The 19,214-nt window shown below is 38.4% G+C and overlaps 1 protein-coding gene across 1 annotated transcript in view; it reads right to left on the bottom strand.

Moving 5' to 3' along the window:
- LOC122155919 (pinopsin-like) overlaps positions 1 to 19,214 on the bottom strand; it is a 73,344-nt gene that overhangs the window by 18,904 nt on the left and 35,226 nt on the right. The window contains exon 3 of the mRNA XM_042810280.1: positions 4,622 to 4,855. Coding sequence (XP_042666214.1) covers positions 4,622 to 4,855 — 234 coding nt within the window. The remainder of the gene's footprint in view (positions 1 to 4,621; positions 4,856 to 19,214) is intronic.

Raw genomic sequence — 19,214 nt, 5'->3', positions numbered from 1 at the left:
AGTTGGGTAGTGATGGTACAGCTGCAGTCTGTGAAATGTCTAACTTGTGACCTGAGTCAAGGTCAGCTCTCTGAATTACGTGTTATCACGTACCTAGTGCACCCAAATAATGTGAAAATGCCTTCCCTTTTGTTCACAGCCCTATCTTACTGGGGAAACTTAATTTCCCTGCTGGGTTAACTCCTATTTACCACACATCAGTTTCCAGTACTATTGCTCTGCCTCTTTAAAGCCTTTTTATAGAGGTTCCTTGCTTGAGCCCACACACCTATTTTACATTGTGTGTATGAGCAATGAAGACATATCTGAAGATCATTCAATATGTGGGCAGCCTCAGTAGAGAAATAACGCTGCATGCCTAAGTACTCACTTGTGAGAATCACGGTGCTGGGTCTGGGTCTTGTTGGGGAACACTCTTAAGTACATTATTATTTGAATCTCATTGTCTACCAGAAACATAAACAAAAATTAAAATGAACAACAATAATAGAAACAGAAGTCTTTGTAGTTGACTTTCTCTGTTTGCTGTATGTAATTCCTCCTTCAGTCAGCCCTATCCCTAACATGATACATTTGTAAAGGTCACAGTATTAATTATCTTCAAATGAGCGTGTATATACTTTTCAACAACAATTCATCAAATGTGTGGGGAAAATGACAAGGCCAGCTTCTATTTTTGCAAGTGCAGTGATTTTAATTCAAGAAGATAGACAGAGTAGAAATCAAAATGGTAATCAGAAACTCCTATTTACATCTAATACAGCCCATCCCTCAGACTCTCCTTCCTTATTTTTGCTCAGAGGCAGTTTCTGACACCAGAAATAGCACAATGGTGATAACAGAGTTTGGGTATGGTTTAGTTTTGTTTTTCCTGACTGTGAGACGTAAAACACTGTTAGAGGCATAGTGTGAATTTCAGTAGTCCAGGGAGCTGTAGGTTACCTGCCTGCGTGAATAAACATGTGGAAGTAACTGCTGAAATCATGTAACTAGTCTGAAACCCATCTGATACAGTGGAGAAATGCTGTTTTACATCAGCAAAGGCTGTGACATTAAATCTCATGAAGGAGACTTCCAAGCAATGTATTCTAGAAATCCTTATATGATAAAGGTTTCCTTTTCTTTAAATTTGGCTGTCAACAGCAATGAGGCAAATTCCTGCTGTCTGAGTGCTAATTTGAAATAATGTGAAATAGCAAATGCAGAATGGCACGATCTCAGTACACACATCTTATTCATAACCATAACCTTTCAAGCACTCATTATTCATATCTAGCCTTTTGTATCAATTAAAAGGGAACTTCTGACACATAGCCTCACAACCTATGACATCGTTATGTTATCCAGCTAACAATGTGTGGTTGTCAGCATATGTCCTCAAGTACAATTACACCAGCACAAAGCTTTTGGGTGTACAGTCTGGGGAAAGGTCTAACAGCTGCTTGTATGTAACACAAAGAAGAGGAGCATCACCGTGGTGAAAGAAGGTAATTGGAGCTGCGATAAGGATCCTGTTCAGAGTGGATACATTGCTGGAAATTTGAAGACATCACTTAAGTTTGTGGTGGTTTTGTGCTTTACAGTTTTGTCAGTGAAACTTAATGTCTACCTGGCATAATGTTATCAGCCCAGCAACAACCCAGCCTCAGAAGTTCACCTCTTTCCTCTTGAAGAAGAGCAGCAGAAAGGCAATGACACAGGCCAGAAATCCACCATTTCCACAGCCATGTTATCATAGAATCATAGAACGGCCTGGGTTGAAAAGGACCACAATGATCACCTAGTTTCAACCTCCTGCTATGTGCAGGGTCACCAACCACCAGACCAGGCTGCCCAGAGCCACATCCAGCCTGGCCTTGAATGCCTCCAGGCATGGGGCATCCACAGCATCCTTGTGCAACCTGTTCCAGTGTGTCACCACCCTCTGTGTGAAAAACTTCCTCCTAATATCTAACCTAAACCTCCCCTGTCTCAGTTTAAGACCATTCCCCCTTGTCCTATCACTATCCACCCTTGTAAACAGCAGTTCCCCCTCCTGTTTATGTGCTCCCTTCAAGAGGCCACAATGAGGTCTACCCAGTGCCTTCTCTTCTCCAAGCTAAACAATTCTAGTTCCCACAACCTATCCTCACAGGAGAGGTGCTCCAGCCCTCTGATCATCTTAATGGCCCTAAATCATTCCAGGTCAGTGCAAAACAAAGAGTAAACTTTTTCTCTGGGGTTTCCAAACCATAAAAGTCACTCAAAGCCTGCAAGAGAGTTAATTTGAAAGAGTGATCTGCAGGATGAGTTTTAAGGCTAGCTCAGAGATGGGTAATTCCACAATATTCCAAATTAATTTATGACAAATGTAAACACTGTATTTGCAGTCAATCAGCAATGCTTTGCAATCTTCAGAGCACATCCAAAGGAAAAAAGTGAGTTTATGCACAGAGAAGTAGAGATTAAGTTCTGTTCTCCGTGTATTTACAAAGTGCTTGAATAAATAGCCTGCTGTGAAAAGACAGAACCGTGGAAAATGTGAACTAGACAATTTCTATGTTGGAAAGCACCAGTATCCTGTGACACTTCTCAGCAAAGAATGAAGCCCAGAGAAGCTGGGAAGAAGAGAATTTTTCCTGAGATGTTAAATGTAAGAAAATGAATGGGAAAAGCTCCAAAATAGCTGAGGTTCTGTGAACACACTTCATACACAGGACAATGGTGTTACTATTTCTCTTGTTTTGAAAGGAAGATAAACAGATGGATGGATGCATTTTGCCTTTTGTGAGTGAAGCTGATTCCCGAGTTTCATATAAAAAATTGCTATTTTGCTACTAATACACAATGGCTGATGAGAGCTGAGAATAAATGGCAGGCATTTACTATTATTTTGGTTGTATTAAACTGAAAAGTATTTACCCAAATCTGAAGAAATTCTGTTTAAGAAATTATTTTGCCTTAATTTCTGCAGTAATAAGGAAGCTAACTATGGAAATAATAGAATCCACACACTGGCTACGAGTTGGCAAGAAATGATCTACCCTCCAATATTGATTCAACTTTGCCCCTTTGCATTTTTTTGTTAAATGATGGCAGCTGTGGAACAGTAGGCAGTAGGAAACAAATGGATTATTCTGAGTTCAAAGGAGAAATCTAATACATCAGTCTTGCAAATGACTGGAGATTAAGCATGGATACTTCAGAATCTGTTTCCAGTTTCCTGCTGCAGTGCTCCTGAATTGTGGCACGGCCTTTTCAGCTCTTTGTAGAAAAACTTGCTGTTTGGGTTGTGCTCTGCCTGTGAAGATAATGCTAAAGTGTGCTTGTCTTCTCTGTTACAGCCTGTTTGGGTGATCATGGCATGGTCAGATGGTCTCATGGAAGTCAAAGGCCTAATCTGTCAAAGAGCTCAGAGAATAAAAAAAGACAAACGCTGCTTTTAGGAAATTTCCCTAAGAAGTGTAAAATGTAAGAGAAAGGAGAAAAAATAGCAATTTTATTTCAGCATGAGCACCTTTCAAACAAAGTTCTCTATCTTTTTCATTGTCAGTTCAATGACAATTGAACTATTCAACTTTAGAAATGAAGCCCTAGGCTTCAGGAAGGCAATAGTGTCTTCTCCTGATTTCAGGGAAGTTTCAGAGTTTGCCTAGAATCCTACCTTCGGACTGCAAGAGTAGACCTATTCTTTGTTTAAGAACTTTAGGATAGGTTAACTAGATGAAGAATATTCTGAGGCAGTGGCAAAATGATAGTATACTTGATCATTCAATTTTTAACTTGTTTAGGTTTCATAGTAATATAATACTGCTGCTACATAGTACTATATAACACTAAATGTAGGCTACAGCATATAACAGGCACGTAAAGGCAAAAGTAAGTAATGCAATGGAAATCATGAAGACAGGAAATTGAGATCAACATCCAACACAATTAATCAAAAAGATAATATGAGCAATGCATATTTTTTGAATTTCTTACTGCAAAACCCATTTTCAAAACTTCCAGATCTGCCCTTATTAAACTTCAGAGTTAGGAACTGCCAACACAGAAACATTAAGAAGTTAATCTCTTGTACTGAAAATGACATTTAGAGAATTGGGGTACCTCAGTTGGATACAGGCATTTTAGAAATCTGTCTTGGCTGTCAAGAGACAAAATTAATTTCTTATTTCAGAAAAAAGTGTGGAAGTCCACCAAAACTGTAATTCTAATAACTGTTTTCAGATAGATCTATCATGAAAATAGTTAAGTGCAATATATATCCTCCTTCATACTGTTTTGAAGGTCCTGAAATACTTTCCTCTTCTTGCCCCTCTTTTCTTTCCCCCTTATTCCCCGATATTCTTCTTTTCAAAATAAATTCCAGTACATTCATCAACTCTGCAGTATGCAAATTAATACACAGTTTGTCCCTCAGAAGAACACAAAAAATTTGAGTAAGCAGATGTGTATCTGTTCTCCTTATCTTACAACATTATGTTGACTACAAACACTTCCATCCCAAGACTCCACTGACATTATTTGGATATGCTGTGAATGCCTTTCTCACAAGGACACAACAGGACAGGCAGACACAGAAATCAAGAACACCTAACAGAACCTGATGAAAATACAGTTTAAAAATAGCACTTCTTACCTGCTTATTCATAAGTATGTAGATAATGGGATTGCAAACTGTACTGCTTTTTGCTAAGATGGAAGGTATGATGCTTGCAACAGGAGTCACCACACCTGGCTTACCAAATGTTGCAAGTAGTGCTATAACTCCATAGGGAATCCAACATGCAAGATAACAGATAACTGTAGTGATCACCATGAACAGTACGCGGTATTCTCTTTTGCGAGCAGTGTTCTTGTGGATTTTTCCAACCTAGCAAAAGACAAAAATAAAGATGGGATTGGAGAAACTGTGTAGTTGTTTTTATTGCTTTAATAACCCTTTTGGTCTTAGATCAGAAATGACAATCAACACCATATTTCCAGAAGCCAAACAAACTCAAACCCCAAAGTGAACAAACGCAACATGAAGACATAAAAGAAGCCTTTCGGAAGAGACTTAATGAGATTATAAGTGGTTGGATTCACTCTATACAGACTACTTTTTCCAGCTGGCTCACTACTCTGATAAAATGTCTTCCTTCCTGATAATTATCAAAACCAGATTTTTGTGCACTTAGGAAAGGCATGCTAGATACTGATTTAATTCTGTTACTGTGTTATTTGGGGGAAATGGAGAAGAACTGGATAAACAAGAAGCACAGATTCAAATTACAATTTTCAGTGCAATGGTATGCTAGCTCATCTTGCTATCATGAATTTACCAACAGTTACATTCTAGTTATAGCTGAGCAAACCCAGCTCAGCTAAGGAAGAATTTAAAGCCCTCCATCTGTACTTCAAAATATACCTTCCTTTGATCTGTTCTGAGCTAAATCATCATGTCCATTTTGAGTCTAGATCTTCAAGTCAGATGTTAAACATTATAACAGCTCATATCACTGAGTGCACAGGTAATACCCGAAGCCTGTGGAAGCCAGCAGCAAATTTGTTGAGGTACAGATCAGGCATGGGTGCTTAGCCTCAGGTTATTGAAATCATGAAGTTCTTAGAAAATATTTGGAAATGTCAACTCCAGAATAGTGAGGCTGATCTTCCTAAGAATCTTTGTAGCCAACAGAGAAAAAAAAAAAACCTCTGCAAGGAGGTAAATTTTTGTTCCAGTTGCTCTCCAGTGGCTCCAGATAGGCCCTCAGCACACTGGTCTTCCAAAGTTATGGTTAATTCCATAACTTCCTTCCAGAGTGTGTTTAGTAAATCCAGATGTGCCAGCAGGATTTCAGGAAGCATTCAAATGTTTAAAATAAATCAAATAAATCAACTGGTTCTTGCACTCAGCCAAATAAAATTTATGTCCAATTTAAAGTCTCTGCCCCCAAGTGCAGTGTTTGAGAATAAACTGCACCCGAGGGAAGGGCAGATGAAACTATAATAAGCAAAAGGGCAGCTCCCTGTAATGTTATGTATCCAAACTTTATCTAATAACAGCAACAAAAATTAAAAGGGGAAGAAGCCACAAATTACTTGAGTCAAATTGTCGTATGTTGCCAGGTGCACAACTTGTATAAGTTCATGCAGTGTGAAAATTCAAAGCTTTACCTACCTCTCTGCTGTGTGGGCATTCTTTTATAACCTACATGTTTATGCACTGGACAGTAAATCTAAAACATACATAGTAATTAACTATGTAAGCATATATGGAAGGCAAAGCAATATGGTGACATTCTTTCCACTTAATTATGTTCTTTTGGAGTGATTGATTCTACCTGGGATTTTGGTAGAAAGTTTCCATGGGAATTAAACAAAACACACACTAACTTAGTCTGCCAAGAATTACCAAGCATTTTTTTCTGTATAGTCTTCAATTGATTTTCTGAGGAAAAAAAATAAAAATCAATTGCAAAATAAAATATGTCTATTCTGAGAACACTGGGAACAATTCTTCTGTTTGAAATAGCAAAACTTGTATCTCATAATTGCTTTGGCTTGACAAGGGAATTAATAATAGATAATGGTCCAATCTTGTATTGGTTATTTAAGCTTGTGTGTGTGTGTGTTTGTGTGTGACTAATAGAGACCTTCTCTGAAGAATTTAGGGATCCCATGTTAGCTGCAGCTAATATAGCTATGCTACAGTCATTAACTCAGAAATATAAAGCCCCAGCTAGCTACAGCATCCACAATTAAAGATCTTCAATAAGGGTAGAGGCATCAATCAACACATTAGAGTTTACAAGAGTTTACCATCTGCACAGATAAGCTACAGATTAGAAATAAGGGAAGAAGAGATGTGTAAATGGAAAGTGATCGTGTTGAGATTCATTATGCATCCTTCTAGTTTCACATCTTTGTTTCCTTAAGAAAGGAAGCCTACACTGTCACTATGTCTCTGTTACTATGCTAACTGACTGTCTGTTGATTCCAGTATCTTCCTTATAAATTTGACTGTGCTTTTGAAACTGGCAAAGTGGACAGAGGTCTTTGACGCTAATTTCTTCATATGTCACAGGAGAATAAGGATCCTTATTAATGTGCTCATCGAGAGGAAAAATGTAATGTGAAATGAACTCAGATACCAGAGAATCCACTCTAATTTGGGTTTTATTTTGTTTTTATTTTTTTCCTCTTGTCTTCCTGTTCTGATAATTAAAAAGGAGAAAACTGATCACAGCTGTTCCTGAAACAAGACATACATATGTCCTCAGTATCTATTAAAGATGACCTTCTGCTGCAGTTTTCTATAATGGAGTTTAAACACTCATTTGCCAAGAGACAAATCTATTGGAAAGCAAATTTTGTTAGCTGTCATGTCCAAAAAGTCTTTCAAATCCATTTTAAACCAGTGTATCAAATCATGATTTTTATGTATACTTCTTCCTATAATTGTATAATATGATTTACTTCTAGTCCAAATCCTGGGAATGAGCAAGTTTCATCTCCAGGGTTTTTTGAGAGTATGATTATTTTCAAAAGTACATTTCCATTCTCACTGTTGCAGAGAAGAGATTAAAAGCATGGAACTGCATGAAGAAAGACAAGAAATGGACCAGCAGTAATGAATGATCATAATGTATTCCCTTCCTTAGTGGCTCTCGATCCCAGATGACCAGGCTGTCTCAGCTTTTCAGAGGGGGCAAGTATGGTAAGTATGGCCCTTGTGGTCAACCAAAAAACGTACTTAATGCTTCTCAATTTTTATTTGATGCTCCAAACTTCTATAGCTATTAACTGCATTTTTTGATTCATTCATCTACTTCCTCAGTGTCAGTAATATTATTTTTTCATGGTGTACTGGCCAACAGACTCAGCTTAGTTTTATTCCATATTGCCTTGGCTTTGTGTTTACGCCTGAGACTCAAAGTTCAGTGCTCTGTGTTTGGTACTAAAGCAGGTGGCCAATGTTCAGTTCAAAGACAGAACAGACCGTTGTTTTGTCCCTCTCCTCAGTAGTAGCTTATGAAAGGAGCCTAATGGGATGGTGGTTCACCATCACAACTGCAGACAGTTGTGACAGCAGTAAGAGCACTGTAACTGGAGTGATGGAGAAAGGTCCAACAGCAAGGTCGGATTTGGAGCTGAAACCTGAGATGCCACAGCTGGCCATAAAATGGCAGTTGCTCACTTAGCTATGGGAGAATGAGTAGCATGAATGTTACTGTTTTCATACAAGACACTCCAAGATGGAGAAGACATGCTAAAGGTTTTTTTAGCTTGATGCTTAGGACATGTGAGTGCTGGAGTTGTGCCTGCAAAACTGGAACGAAGATGTGGGAGAAGAGTCACATTGCTCAGTGTCTCTGAGCACACTGCTGGATTGTTGCATGACCACCCTTCCCCTGGCTTTAAGCCTCACTTTGGGAAACAGTTGAGTGTGTGATAATGTTTCCTATTCTGCTACGGCCTGACTGCAGCCCCCTTTCCCCATTCCCCTGCACCGTTCAGAGGGAGAAAGTAGAAGAACCAGGAGTGAAGCTGACCTTGGAAAGAAGGTGGGAAGAGGGAAGATGTTTTTAATTTTGCTTTTAATTACCCTAACCTACTCTGTTATTAATTGGCAATATATTAACTGCTTCTCTAAGTCAATTTTTTTTTTTTTTTTGGCCTGTAATGGTAATTGGTGAGTGACTCCCTGTCATTGACACAAGAGTTTTCTTTGTCTTATTCTCTGCCCCCCGTCCTGCTGAGAAGGAGCACTGAGTGCCTGGGCGAGCACCTGGTGGTCAGCCAAAGTCAACCCACCACAATGTGAAATCTCTCTGCTTCATTCTGAAATACATTGCCTTGTTCTGAAACAAGGCAAGAGAAGCTGTGGGATTTCAAGAAGTTTTAGATTACTCTGTAGAAGCGCCCCCAGAGTTCTGCTTTTCAAAGTATGTACTATATTTATCTACACAGTTATAGATTCATTGTCTTTGCAGCTTTGCAGCCTACCTTTAGAAGGTGTTATCTTTAAAAGCTCTCTGTTTAAAGGTGCTGGAATGCCCCAAGCAAAGTACATCTGCAGAAAAATTACATTTTTGTAGATGAAAAAGCAATAGGTAATTTAGCATCAAAATGATTTCGTTTCTTATCTTGAAAGTATTGCACAATTTAACACAGTTGCTACATTGTATTTTCTATAGTTGAATGGAAGTGCCTCCCAGAAATGCTTGGTGTGTGCACAGCCAGGTGATAGGAAACCATTAAACTGTGATAATAAAAAATATTCGAATAATGGACTAGATAGCTGAATTTGTAAAGTCTGATTTAAATGCGAAGATAGAGTGTACATAACATATTTTTAAAATACACAAAAAATCTAAACTATATTTTGAAATGATGTGAAAAATATTAGGCCATTGGGTTCAGAAGGATTATTTACTGAGGCTGGCTGTAAACCACACGCCTTTGTTGTAACTTCGGGCCTTTTTCCTGGGACAAGGGACATCTCCTGCAAATCTGAGAGACCTGCTCTTTTATAGGGAAGGCATCAAATTTAAGGAAAAGAAGATTTAGGGGAAGGTGGGAGGTTATTTTTTAATAATAATTAAAAAAAAAAAAATGGTGTGTCTTCCCTAATTTCACCCTGGGAAGTAGCAGAATTGGGGGTGGCTTGTTTTTCAGAAATTAGCCTGAGGTAGTGACAGGTAAGCTTGTCTAATCTTAAGAATTGAGCAGAAGACTGGCGCAATTAGCTCTCATTTTGCCCCGTAGGCAATCTGTAGCTTGCATGTATACTCAGTGCACTCCTCCACCCTCCTTTTCCACTCAATCTGGCATCCAAGACACCATAGTTATGACTGCAGGAGTTTTCTGAGCAGACACATTAGATGTGATATGCCAGAGAGCACGGGGGAAGCCACAGGCGCATGCAGTGAGGAGGAAGGTAACAGCAGAAAAGTGTTCAAAGGGGGCCTGAGTGACACATTACTTGATTGACCTCAAAAGCTGAATCCTCTCCTCTGCCATCTGATGAGATGTAGCAGATGTATTACTCACCAAGTGATGGGCTTCAGTGCTAGTTCATGTATGGGAAAAGAAGGAACTGGCAGCTTTGTGCAGAGTATGGAAAATTTCAGTGGCACTTGTCCAAGACTTCAGGGATCTTCAGCCACTAAAAAATGGATCTTACAGTAGAAAATTGAAGGAGTTACTAACTTTTGCTGTAACTGGAATGTTTGTTAAGGTGGTTGTTTAAGAAAAGAACCCCAAGTATCTGTGGCATGAACTCTGCCAGGAACACCAGGGAACAGTCTCAGATACTTTGTAGGCAAATGTATAGGTCTAGAGAAGATTGGCTGACCTTACAGAGGAAAAAAAAAAATAAAAGCAAGAATAGGCCTGACCTTTTCCTTGCAGAAGACTAATCAGGACCTTCCATGTGCATTAATGGTATTAATGTTACAGTTCAATAGCAATGGAAGCAATAGTACAGCTATTGGTAAACCCCTTTCAGCGCCATGTGGATTTAGCCATGAATGGTGGGACCAAAGGAGTACTGGTAGAACTTCATCTGCTCAGAAGAGGCCAAGAAAGACCTTGAGTGATGGGAGTACACAGAGGCTGTGTTGCTGCATCCCAAAGACAACTGCAAAGTCCAAAATGCCAGAGGTACTCATGTCATCCTTGAGAGGCACTAACATGTACAACTCTCATCACCCATGGGCAAGCTGAGTTTAGTTTTATTTTATACATAAAATAAAGAAGCTGGGCTAGTATTAGCTATTATGAAGGGGGAGAATCATGATTGTTTTCATGATTTCACCTGTGCTTTTTTTTTATTTTATTTTTTTACATTTACCCTAGTCTCTATCTCCCAATTGATGTAGTTACGATTTTTTCTCTAACAAAGCCGTTATTTTACACTTTAACAGTTCACTGCTAATTAGTTAACATCTTGAAAGGTGATGAATATATGGTGCTCCATTCACCTAACTGGATGGAGAGAATGTATGGGAAAAATCTGACTTCCAGACCCACTTCAAGGGAGGAAATTGCATATCACTGCATCTTGTCCATGGTTGTGCAGTCATTTTGTCCTTCAAGATCTGTTTATTAAGAAGATAATAGCAATCACATACTCCTTGAACCTCAGTAGTCAATTTTGTGATCATCCTTTACAACTCTAAAGAAGCAATATGGAAACAGTGTACAGAGTGCTTTGTTTATTTATCATGGCTGATACATTTTTACTCTAGTTGCCTTTGCACATTTTACATTCAAAGAGCTGTGTTTTCTTCTCTCTTCCAAAGCTGCACAGTAAAGAGAAGGCTATTTATGAGCAGCAGTGTTTGCTGCCAACCTTCTTAAGTGTCAGTTATGCATGCTTGTTTTGACATGATCAAATATTCAACAGCACTACCAAAACCAGAGATAAATGAAATATTCATAATCATCTGAGGGAAATCTGCCAATCTTTGAGCATTTCATTTGCTACAGTTTCTTAAAATGAACAGAAGGGAACTAGACTTTTTAATGCAAAAGACACAATAGATGAAAAAGCTGGAAAATGATCATTCTCCTTCCTTTACAAACCAGGCAAATATATATAAGGCAGTCTTCTCTGTTTCTAACATAAGGAAATTAAAAATGCTCTCCATTTATTGGTATGAGTAACCCTTCACGAACTCCAGGAGTGTCTCATACTAAGCAGCAACTCAAATGTCAGCAATGATGAGCTCTTTCCCCTGCCATCCTTATGGATTCTATCCTGAAAACAAGGGGGAAAAAATCTGAATCTGCAGAAAATAGAAGCTTCAAGTAATCTGCTTCTCAACATGGGCTACTCCAGAACTGATGCTTCATGGATTGATACTAAGATGAAGTGCTTTGATTGCTATTTAAGGGACACAGCCACAGGACAGTGGGTCTTACGACCTTAAAATCAAATGCCTTTTTTATTAACATCTAGGTGCTAAAAGCATTTAGTACAAAAAAGGACTGAACACTGAATATATGTACAGACCCTGTGGAAACAAGGACTAAACAGAAACATCTGCTTCAGGTCATCTTACTGTCCACTGAGCTTTGATTCTACAAAGCATTTATACTTGCATGGGGCTAAAGTGGCTAAAGTGAGGCATAAACAAGCATCTGAGCATTCACTCAGCTGGGGCCACATAATGAGTTAATAAAAACAAACACAGAAGGAGGAAGCCATGAGAGCACACAAGGGACTTTATAGTTAATTATTTGAATGTCACTGTCAAGTTTAGTAACTGAAGTCCACAAGAAGGACATTTTATCAGCTGAAGTCTGGCTTCATTGGGAATTTTTGTTATTGAAATGAGAGTTGTCATCTTAACGCCTCAAGATGAAGTGAAGATATGTTTTAAATACAAAACTTAGGTCTTCGTACACTGCTCTTGAAGCATAAAAGCTATTGCTGCTAATATCAGCTCTGTCATGGGTGTAAGAAACATTATAATCCTCTTTGTTTCAGGAATTCTTTCCCTGTGCTAGCTGAAGGGCTTTTAGCAACAATTTGACTAACAAAGTGAATGCATTCACATGCACACAAATAAGCAGCTCACGGTTTCACTTCCATCATAGATGGCTCATATTTTCTCCTGATCTTCTTGTAGTGAATTTTCTAGCATCAGCATGCATGAGAAAATTAAAAGTGTATCGTGCATGGCTATCATTTTGTTTTTGTAACAGTTCCATTTTAGACAGAGGGGTACATTAGATATTCAAATCCTCAGGACAGACGTCAGCAACTACCCATGGCAACTGGGGCAGCTGTTCCTTGTGAGGACAGTATAAGGCCAGAAGAAATTGTGTGCCAGTGATGTGCTGTGAGAGCCCACACCAAGCAACCTAGCCCTCAAAAGGTGCTGGCTCATGCATAGTAACTAATTCACTGAATGGTCCAAAGGCATCACGACAACAAGTAAAGTATTTTGGAGCATTACTATTAGCACTACCATTACACTCAATAAAGAAAAAAAAAAACAAAAACTCTTCTGAGGTGAATTAAAGATGAAGAACCAATAGCCCTGGCTGCTCATTTAAGCAAATACATTCTTTATGGTGATAATTCACTTTTAAAACCTGTGACTTGTACCTTTATCCTTAAGTAATCGTGGCACTGCACAGAGCTGCTATTTCTGATATCTGACATTCCACAGCACTCATCTGTCTGAAACAAATTGAAGATGTGTGGAAAACAAAATATGTGGAAAATGAAAATGGAATGGGCAGAGAGGTGTGTTTTCTACCTGGAAGATATATTCACCTGATGCAAGAAACATCGGAGTTTATGTCCAAAGTTATTTAAAATATAATTAATATTACATCAAAAAGATTATCAAAAGAGACTGTTCACTCTAAAATGTTGAGGTTGTTTGGGGTTTTATGTGTCTAGTATACCTTACCCTATTTATACAAAGTTTCTGGACAGTTTGGGACACTGTAATAGATAGCAGGACATCCCCTTGGAGCAATCAATTTCAATTTGTCCAAACTGACAGCAGTCACAAAGAGTATTATTTTATTGTATTTGAATTCTTGTTTAAGTCCAATTCCAGTGAGCATGTTATAACCGGCCTTGGCTCACAGTCACTGACATCCCTATCACTGGGCTCAACACAAACATGTTGGCCTGAATTAGCTCAAAACCTCAATGTAACTGACAGATGATAAAGGCTTAAAGGAACCTCAAAGCTTTAAAGGCAAGATACACTACTCAGCTTCCAGCATGCCATGCAGAGTGGATAAATCCCCCTTGCTCAAGGAAAACAACTATTTTGGCCTGGCAAACTGTTGAGTCAAAGGTGATTTTGCTGAGGAGCTCATGAAAGGTGCAATGGCCCCACCATAGGGATTAACATTACAGGTTTAGAACCACGAAGGATTCCAGCTTACCACATGATATAAGCAATGAATTGCTGTTGTCTACATAGGAAATGGCTGGCATCTAGAGGAGAATTGGTTTTGGTCATAGGTCAACAAAAATATTGTTTTGAAAGACTAGAACTCTGCTACAGCTAATGCTTTAGCTACAGCTACAAATAAATCTAAAAAGAAAAACAAAAAACACAGACTTATAATTGACAAGAATAATAAATGCAAGAGCCGGAGCAAATGTCAGCTGAGATTGGAAATCCTATTTATCTGGAAACAGAATGCATTGAAACTTTTTCCTCACCCTTCAGGTATGTTTGCACTTTGGTTTATGAGCTGCCCCTTTTCACTGAAAAAGCCAGTGACTGTTTGAGTGTATATAAGTATATAGATTTGTATATGTATATAAAGTTTACAAACTATAGTGTACTCATGATATAAATTCATACACATATATACTTATACACTGTGTGTTATAAGGTTGGAAAACCTATACTTATACCATAAGTATGACTCACTGTTCCATCCACCTTTTGAACAAAATCAACAACATTTTCTACCCTAAATATCAACACTTCCTCTCAATCTGGAGTGTGAATTCGAAAAAGAAGAAGTGTCAGGATAACATTTTCCCACAAAAATGGAGTATGGATATTCTCCCAGATCCATTTTTGCTTGAATACGTAAAGCTCTTAGTTGCAATTAATATTATTTTTCATGGAGACTAACACATGTGGGTGAGAACTTGTGCTTTCCTTTCCTTTGGGTTGAGAGCTGCTGCCCTTGTAGTGAAATTAGAGACTGAAATCACTCATGCACCAGTATTTCTTTGGTACATAACCAAAATTACCCCTGTGGAGAAGCCAAATTTTCCAATATTTTACTGAGGAATCCCCTCCTAGTTCCCTGAAAATTTCCACTGACATATAAGATAAAGCAAGGCATCATTAAAGACATCTAGTTATGCCTTTCACATGGAGCTATTTATATTTAAATAAGCCTAATATGTGTACTTGTACCTGACTGTCAAACTCTGTGGATTCTGCACAGTATATAAATTCAAAGTTGTTGAGAGCCTCTCCTCTTGCCGGCATCTTTAAAAATGCAGCATTTATTGTGGAACTGGTATGAAAGCATTCTTCTCCATACTTATGACAGACTTTTTTTGTGATCCTGCCTCTCTACTCTGTACTGGTAAGACTCCACCTGGAGTACTGCATCCAAATGTGGAGTCCTCAACACAGAAGAGATATGGACAAGCTGGAGTGCATCCAGAGGAGGGACATAAAAATGATCTAAGGGATGGATCATTCTCTTAGCTGAGAGAGTTGGGAATGCTCAGCTTGGAGAAGAGAAGGCTCTGGGGAGACCTGGCAGTGGCATTTCAGTATCTGAAGTGGAGGCTATAAGAAAGAACAGGATAGGCTCTTTAGCAGAATCTGTTGTGATAGGACAAAGGGAAATGGTATCAGACTTAAAAGAGGAGAGATTTAGACTAAGGTGATGAGGCATTGGAACAGGTTGCCCATAGAGGTGGTGGTGGATGCCCAGTCCATGGAGACACTCAAAGTCAGGCTGGACAGGGCTTTGAGCAACCTGATCTAGCTGCAGGTGTCTCTGTTCATTGCAAAGGCTAAATGGTCTGTAAGTGGCCCTTATGAACACATATGATTATGTACCCAGAATCACGTATCTGGTGTTAGATCTCTCTTGCACTCCCTCTGATTTTATGCCAGCAAGGAGAAATTGGCTTATGAGTTATACCCAGCCTGGGTGCTTACAAGCGTTTACCTTTGCTCCTAGAAAATGACGATAAGCTCCTTTTCTATAGCTTGTATGTCACAGGCAATTCTTTATAAATTGTGTATCACTATAAGACTTCCCATTAAGAGACCTACACTTAAGCTGTTGTGAAGTTTACTATTTGTTTTAGATTATCAAAAAGGCAAGGCAAGCGTAAACAAACTATTACAAACTGAAACAAATTATTACAAATTTATGAGTTCATTCCTGTAAGGCAATCTTTGACAGTGCAGAAATTTGTGCTTGTTGAAAACTATGATTAAACACAAAATAATCCAAGGTTAAACAAGACTAAAGCTCTTGCTAAATATTCTCTAATCCTCTCCCCAAGTCCTCTACCATTAGATGGGTGAGGAGGGCAGAATGTCTCCAGAACGTGGTGTGCATGCAGATATGTAATGGTCATTGCAGCCTATCAGGCAAGAACATGAACGTCAGGATGAGGAGGCATTTGCTTTTTAAAAAAGCCAGGCTTTCATGGTACATTATAAATACTTCACTACACCTAGTCAGCATATATGAGCTGATGATATATCCAGATATGGTAGAATCATATGCAGAGAGATGAAACCAAACACACAATGCAGTGAGAGCAACGCAGTATTTGAAGGCTGACATATACCGAAAATACCCGAATATCTAAAAGGAGATGGGAGGCAAATGGATGAGGTTAGGCTTTTCTCAGTGGTGTGTAGCAATAGGACAAGGAGCAATGACCTAAAACTTGAACAGGAAGTTCCATACAAACATGCAGAGAACTTCTTTATGCTAGGAATTACATAATACTGCAACAGGTTGCTCAGAGAGGTTGTGGAGTCTTCTTCTATGGAGATATTCAAGACCTGCCTGGATGTCTACTTGTGCAAACTACGGTAGGGAACCTGCTTTAGCAGGGGTGTCTTGTGTCTCTTCCAAGCCCTGTATGAAGAAATTCCTACAAATAAACTAGTTATTTGTACGTGCCATGTTCAGAAACCATACCTCCAATGGCTACTCCAAATACTCAAAGTATATGAGGTACTTTGAGTGTTTTTTTACACCTACCTAGAATAAATATATTTATTAATTAAATTAAAAGATTTTTTTTATATCCAGACAAAATAATGAAAAGTTCTACTGCAGTGAGATATTTATAAGACTGGTACAAAGATCTAACACTTTTTCAGTAGTAGAGTTTATACACGGGAAAAATATTCATGCCCATTCTTAACAGTTCTCCTTGAAATGGGCACCTCATAGGGACTCAAGAACTTGTTTTACATAACAACTAAAATCAATTAAATCAGGTTACCCATCAGAATGTAAATGAGTACAGTTCAATTTAACCAACTTTTGGCCAACCCACGTTGTCAGTTCTGACCTGAAACACTGATCTGCAAAGTGACTGAAGTCCTAGTGTAGTGAGAGAAAGAATAAAAATTATAAGGAAAATAAATTCTGTCTCCTGGTTTCTGTGCCAAAGATGCTGGGAAAATTGCATTAATTCTTTGTGACGTATGTTACTTTATACTGAAGAGGCACTCCTGACTTAATATTTAGCTTCATTGTTTATATATACTTATTTGTGCCTAGAATGACTTTTTTTTCACATGTACATTGTTGATAACATGGAAATTAATTAACTCTCCTCTGAAGGCAAGAGCCAGAGTTATCTCATCTTGTAGCACATAATGAAGTGGGCAGAAAAATACCTTTCTTTCCTTTCATGATATTTTTGTGTAACTATGTTGAACATGAGATTATACAGATATTAACCTATGAAAACCAGACAATTTTTTAAAATTCCCATAGCACGGAGCATTAATCTGAGAAGAGTACGTCTCCAGAATATTTGCAACTGACTTTGCAACTGGATCTCACTGTTCTTCACTGAAAAAGAATTCACCAAACTTGCTTTAAGGCAGGTCAGCGATTTCTATGGAGACACCAGCATCATTCAGGGAAAAAGTAGCAGTTTTAATAGCAGTAATAGCACTAGAGACCTGCTGGCATTTCTGTGGGAGAGTCACGCATTTGAACAAAGCTATGAGCTGTATTAAGTTCACCATTCTTAAATAAATTCTTGACATCTCTCCGCAGAAAGAGCACAGTGCAGATAGCGCTGGAGCACAGTTGTAAAGTACACTGGCAATGAGCTGTGGTGCTGATATGCAAAAGAGCTATATGACATGTCAAAACTGGAATTTGCAACTTTGTAAGAATTGATTAGCTGGCAAATTCTGTTTCAATAATATCTCTGGCCTATAATTACATGGAAAGTAAAAAGCAGGAAAGATGGCAACAGCCACTTACATACTGGCTTTGATACCGCTCATGCTTTTGAATCCTGACAGTTCCAAGTTCTCTGAGCTTGTGAATTGGCGTTATTATGACATAGAATCTCAGTAAGAAAAGAATAAAGTAACCACTTATAAATTAGCTGGAGTAACTCTCTGGGGAAATTTAGTTCTAAGTGGTTTTTCTTCATCTCAAAATTGTTTCCAACTTGTAGAAAGGGATGAAGGCGGCAGACATACTTCTATGTTGTTATCAGTCCTCTGCAGGTAGCACTTTGATAAGATTTCTAGAAGGAGCTCAGATCTGTGGGTTATATGGTTACAAGAAGAACAGCACAGCATTGGCAGCAACTAAAACCAGCCAACACAAGTTCCAAATCTTGTATCCAAATCAAAAATTTTTTACCACATTGTAATGGTTCATTTGAGCTATCGACATGCATTCTCACCTACCCTGAGGAGGGAACTGACATAAAGGCACAGTAGCAGACTTCTGTGAATTAAAATCAGATGATGGCTTTTCTTTGGCATGTTTGAGTATTTCTATGTAGTGGTTAAAGCCCTGTAGGAGTGCAGTGGTGGTTCAGCAGACAGCAAATTGATCTTTTGTCAGTGAAACTACTGACTTTGAAACTAAGAATGTATCAGCTCAGAAGAAAAAAACACCAAATTTAGGGGTTAAAAATACAGTTCTGCTAGAGTTTGTCAGTTGGCAAACACGAACAATTAGCTGTACCAAAATGTACACATGAGTTTGGATGGAATGCTATCAGCATAGGTAACTGAGCATGATGAGGAAGGAGAGAAAAGGAGACAAAAGGAGAATATGGGAAAGGACAGGAAAAGGAGGGGTAGGGAAAGAGGGAAAGAAGGGAAAAAGGAGGGGAAAAAACTGATGAATCTTATCATTGAAGACTATGCTCATGGTAATGCCTGAATTTCTTTACACAACAGAGCTTACTGAATAGCCTGGACAGAAGGGTTATCAGCATTCCACAGTACTTAAAAACCTCAACTTCTTCATAGTACCTGTTTTAGCTTAATGACCTTGTTTTTCCTCTTCTATTTCATACCAGTATTTCTTTACATGTGCAACTATGACACAAGCATCAGAATAAAGGACAAAAAATAAAAATGCAGATGTAGCACTACAACTGAAAAATTATGATGTTTGAGCAATGGTATATATGGATTTTTTTTTAATTATTATTTCATCTGTCCTTGAAAAGTTCTGTAGCTCTAGTCAAATTAGTTATCCTTCTTTTTTCT

This window comes from Centrocercus urophasianus, unplaced genomic scaffold, assembly GCF_019232065.1.
Source record: "Centrocercus urophasianus isolate 14NV4802_14NV808 unplaced genomic scaffold, USGS_Curo_1.0 seq_12, whole genome shotgun sequence".
In the NCBI taxonomy this organism is placed as follows: domain Eukaryota; kingdom Metazoa; phylum Chordata; class Aves; order Galliformes; family Phasianidae; genus Centrocercus; species Centrocercus urophasianus.
This window is presented reverse-complemented; position numbering and strand designations above follow the sequence as displayed.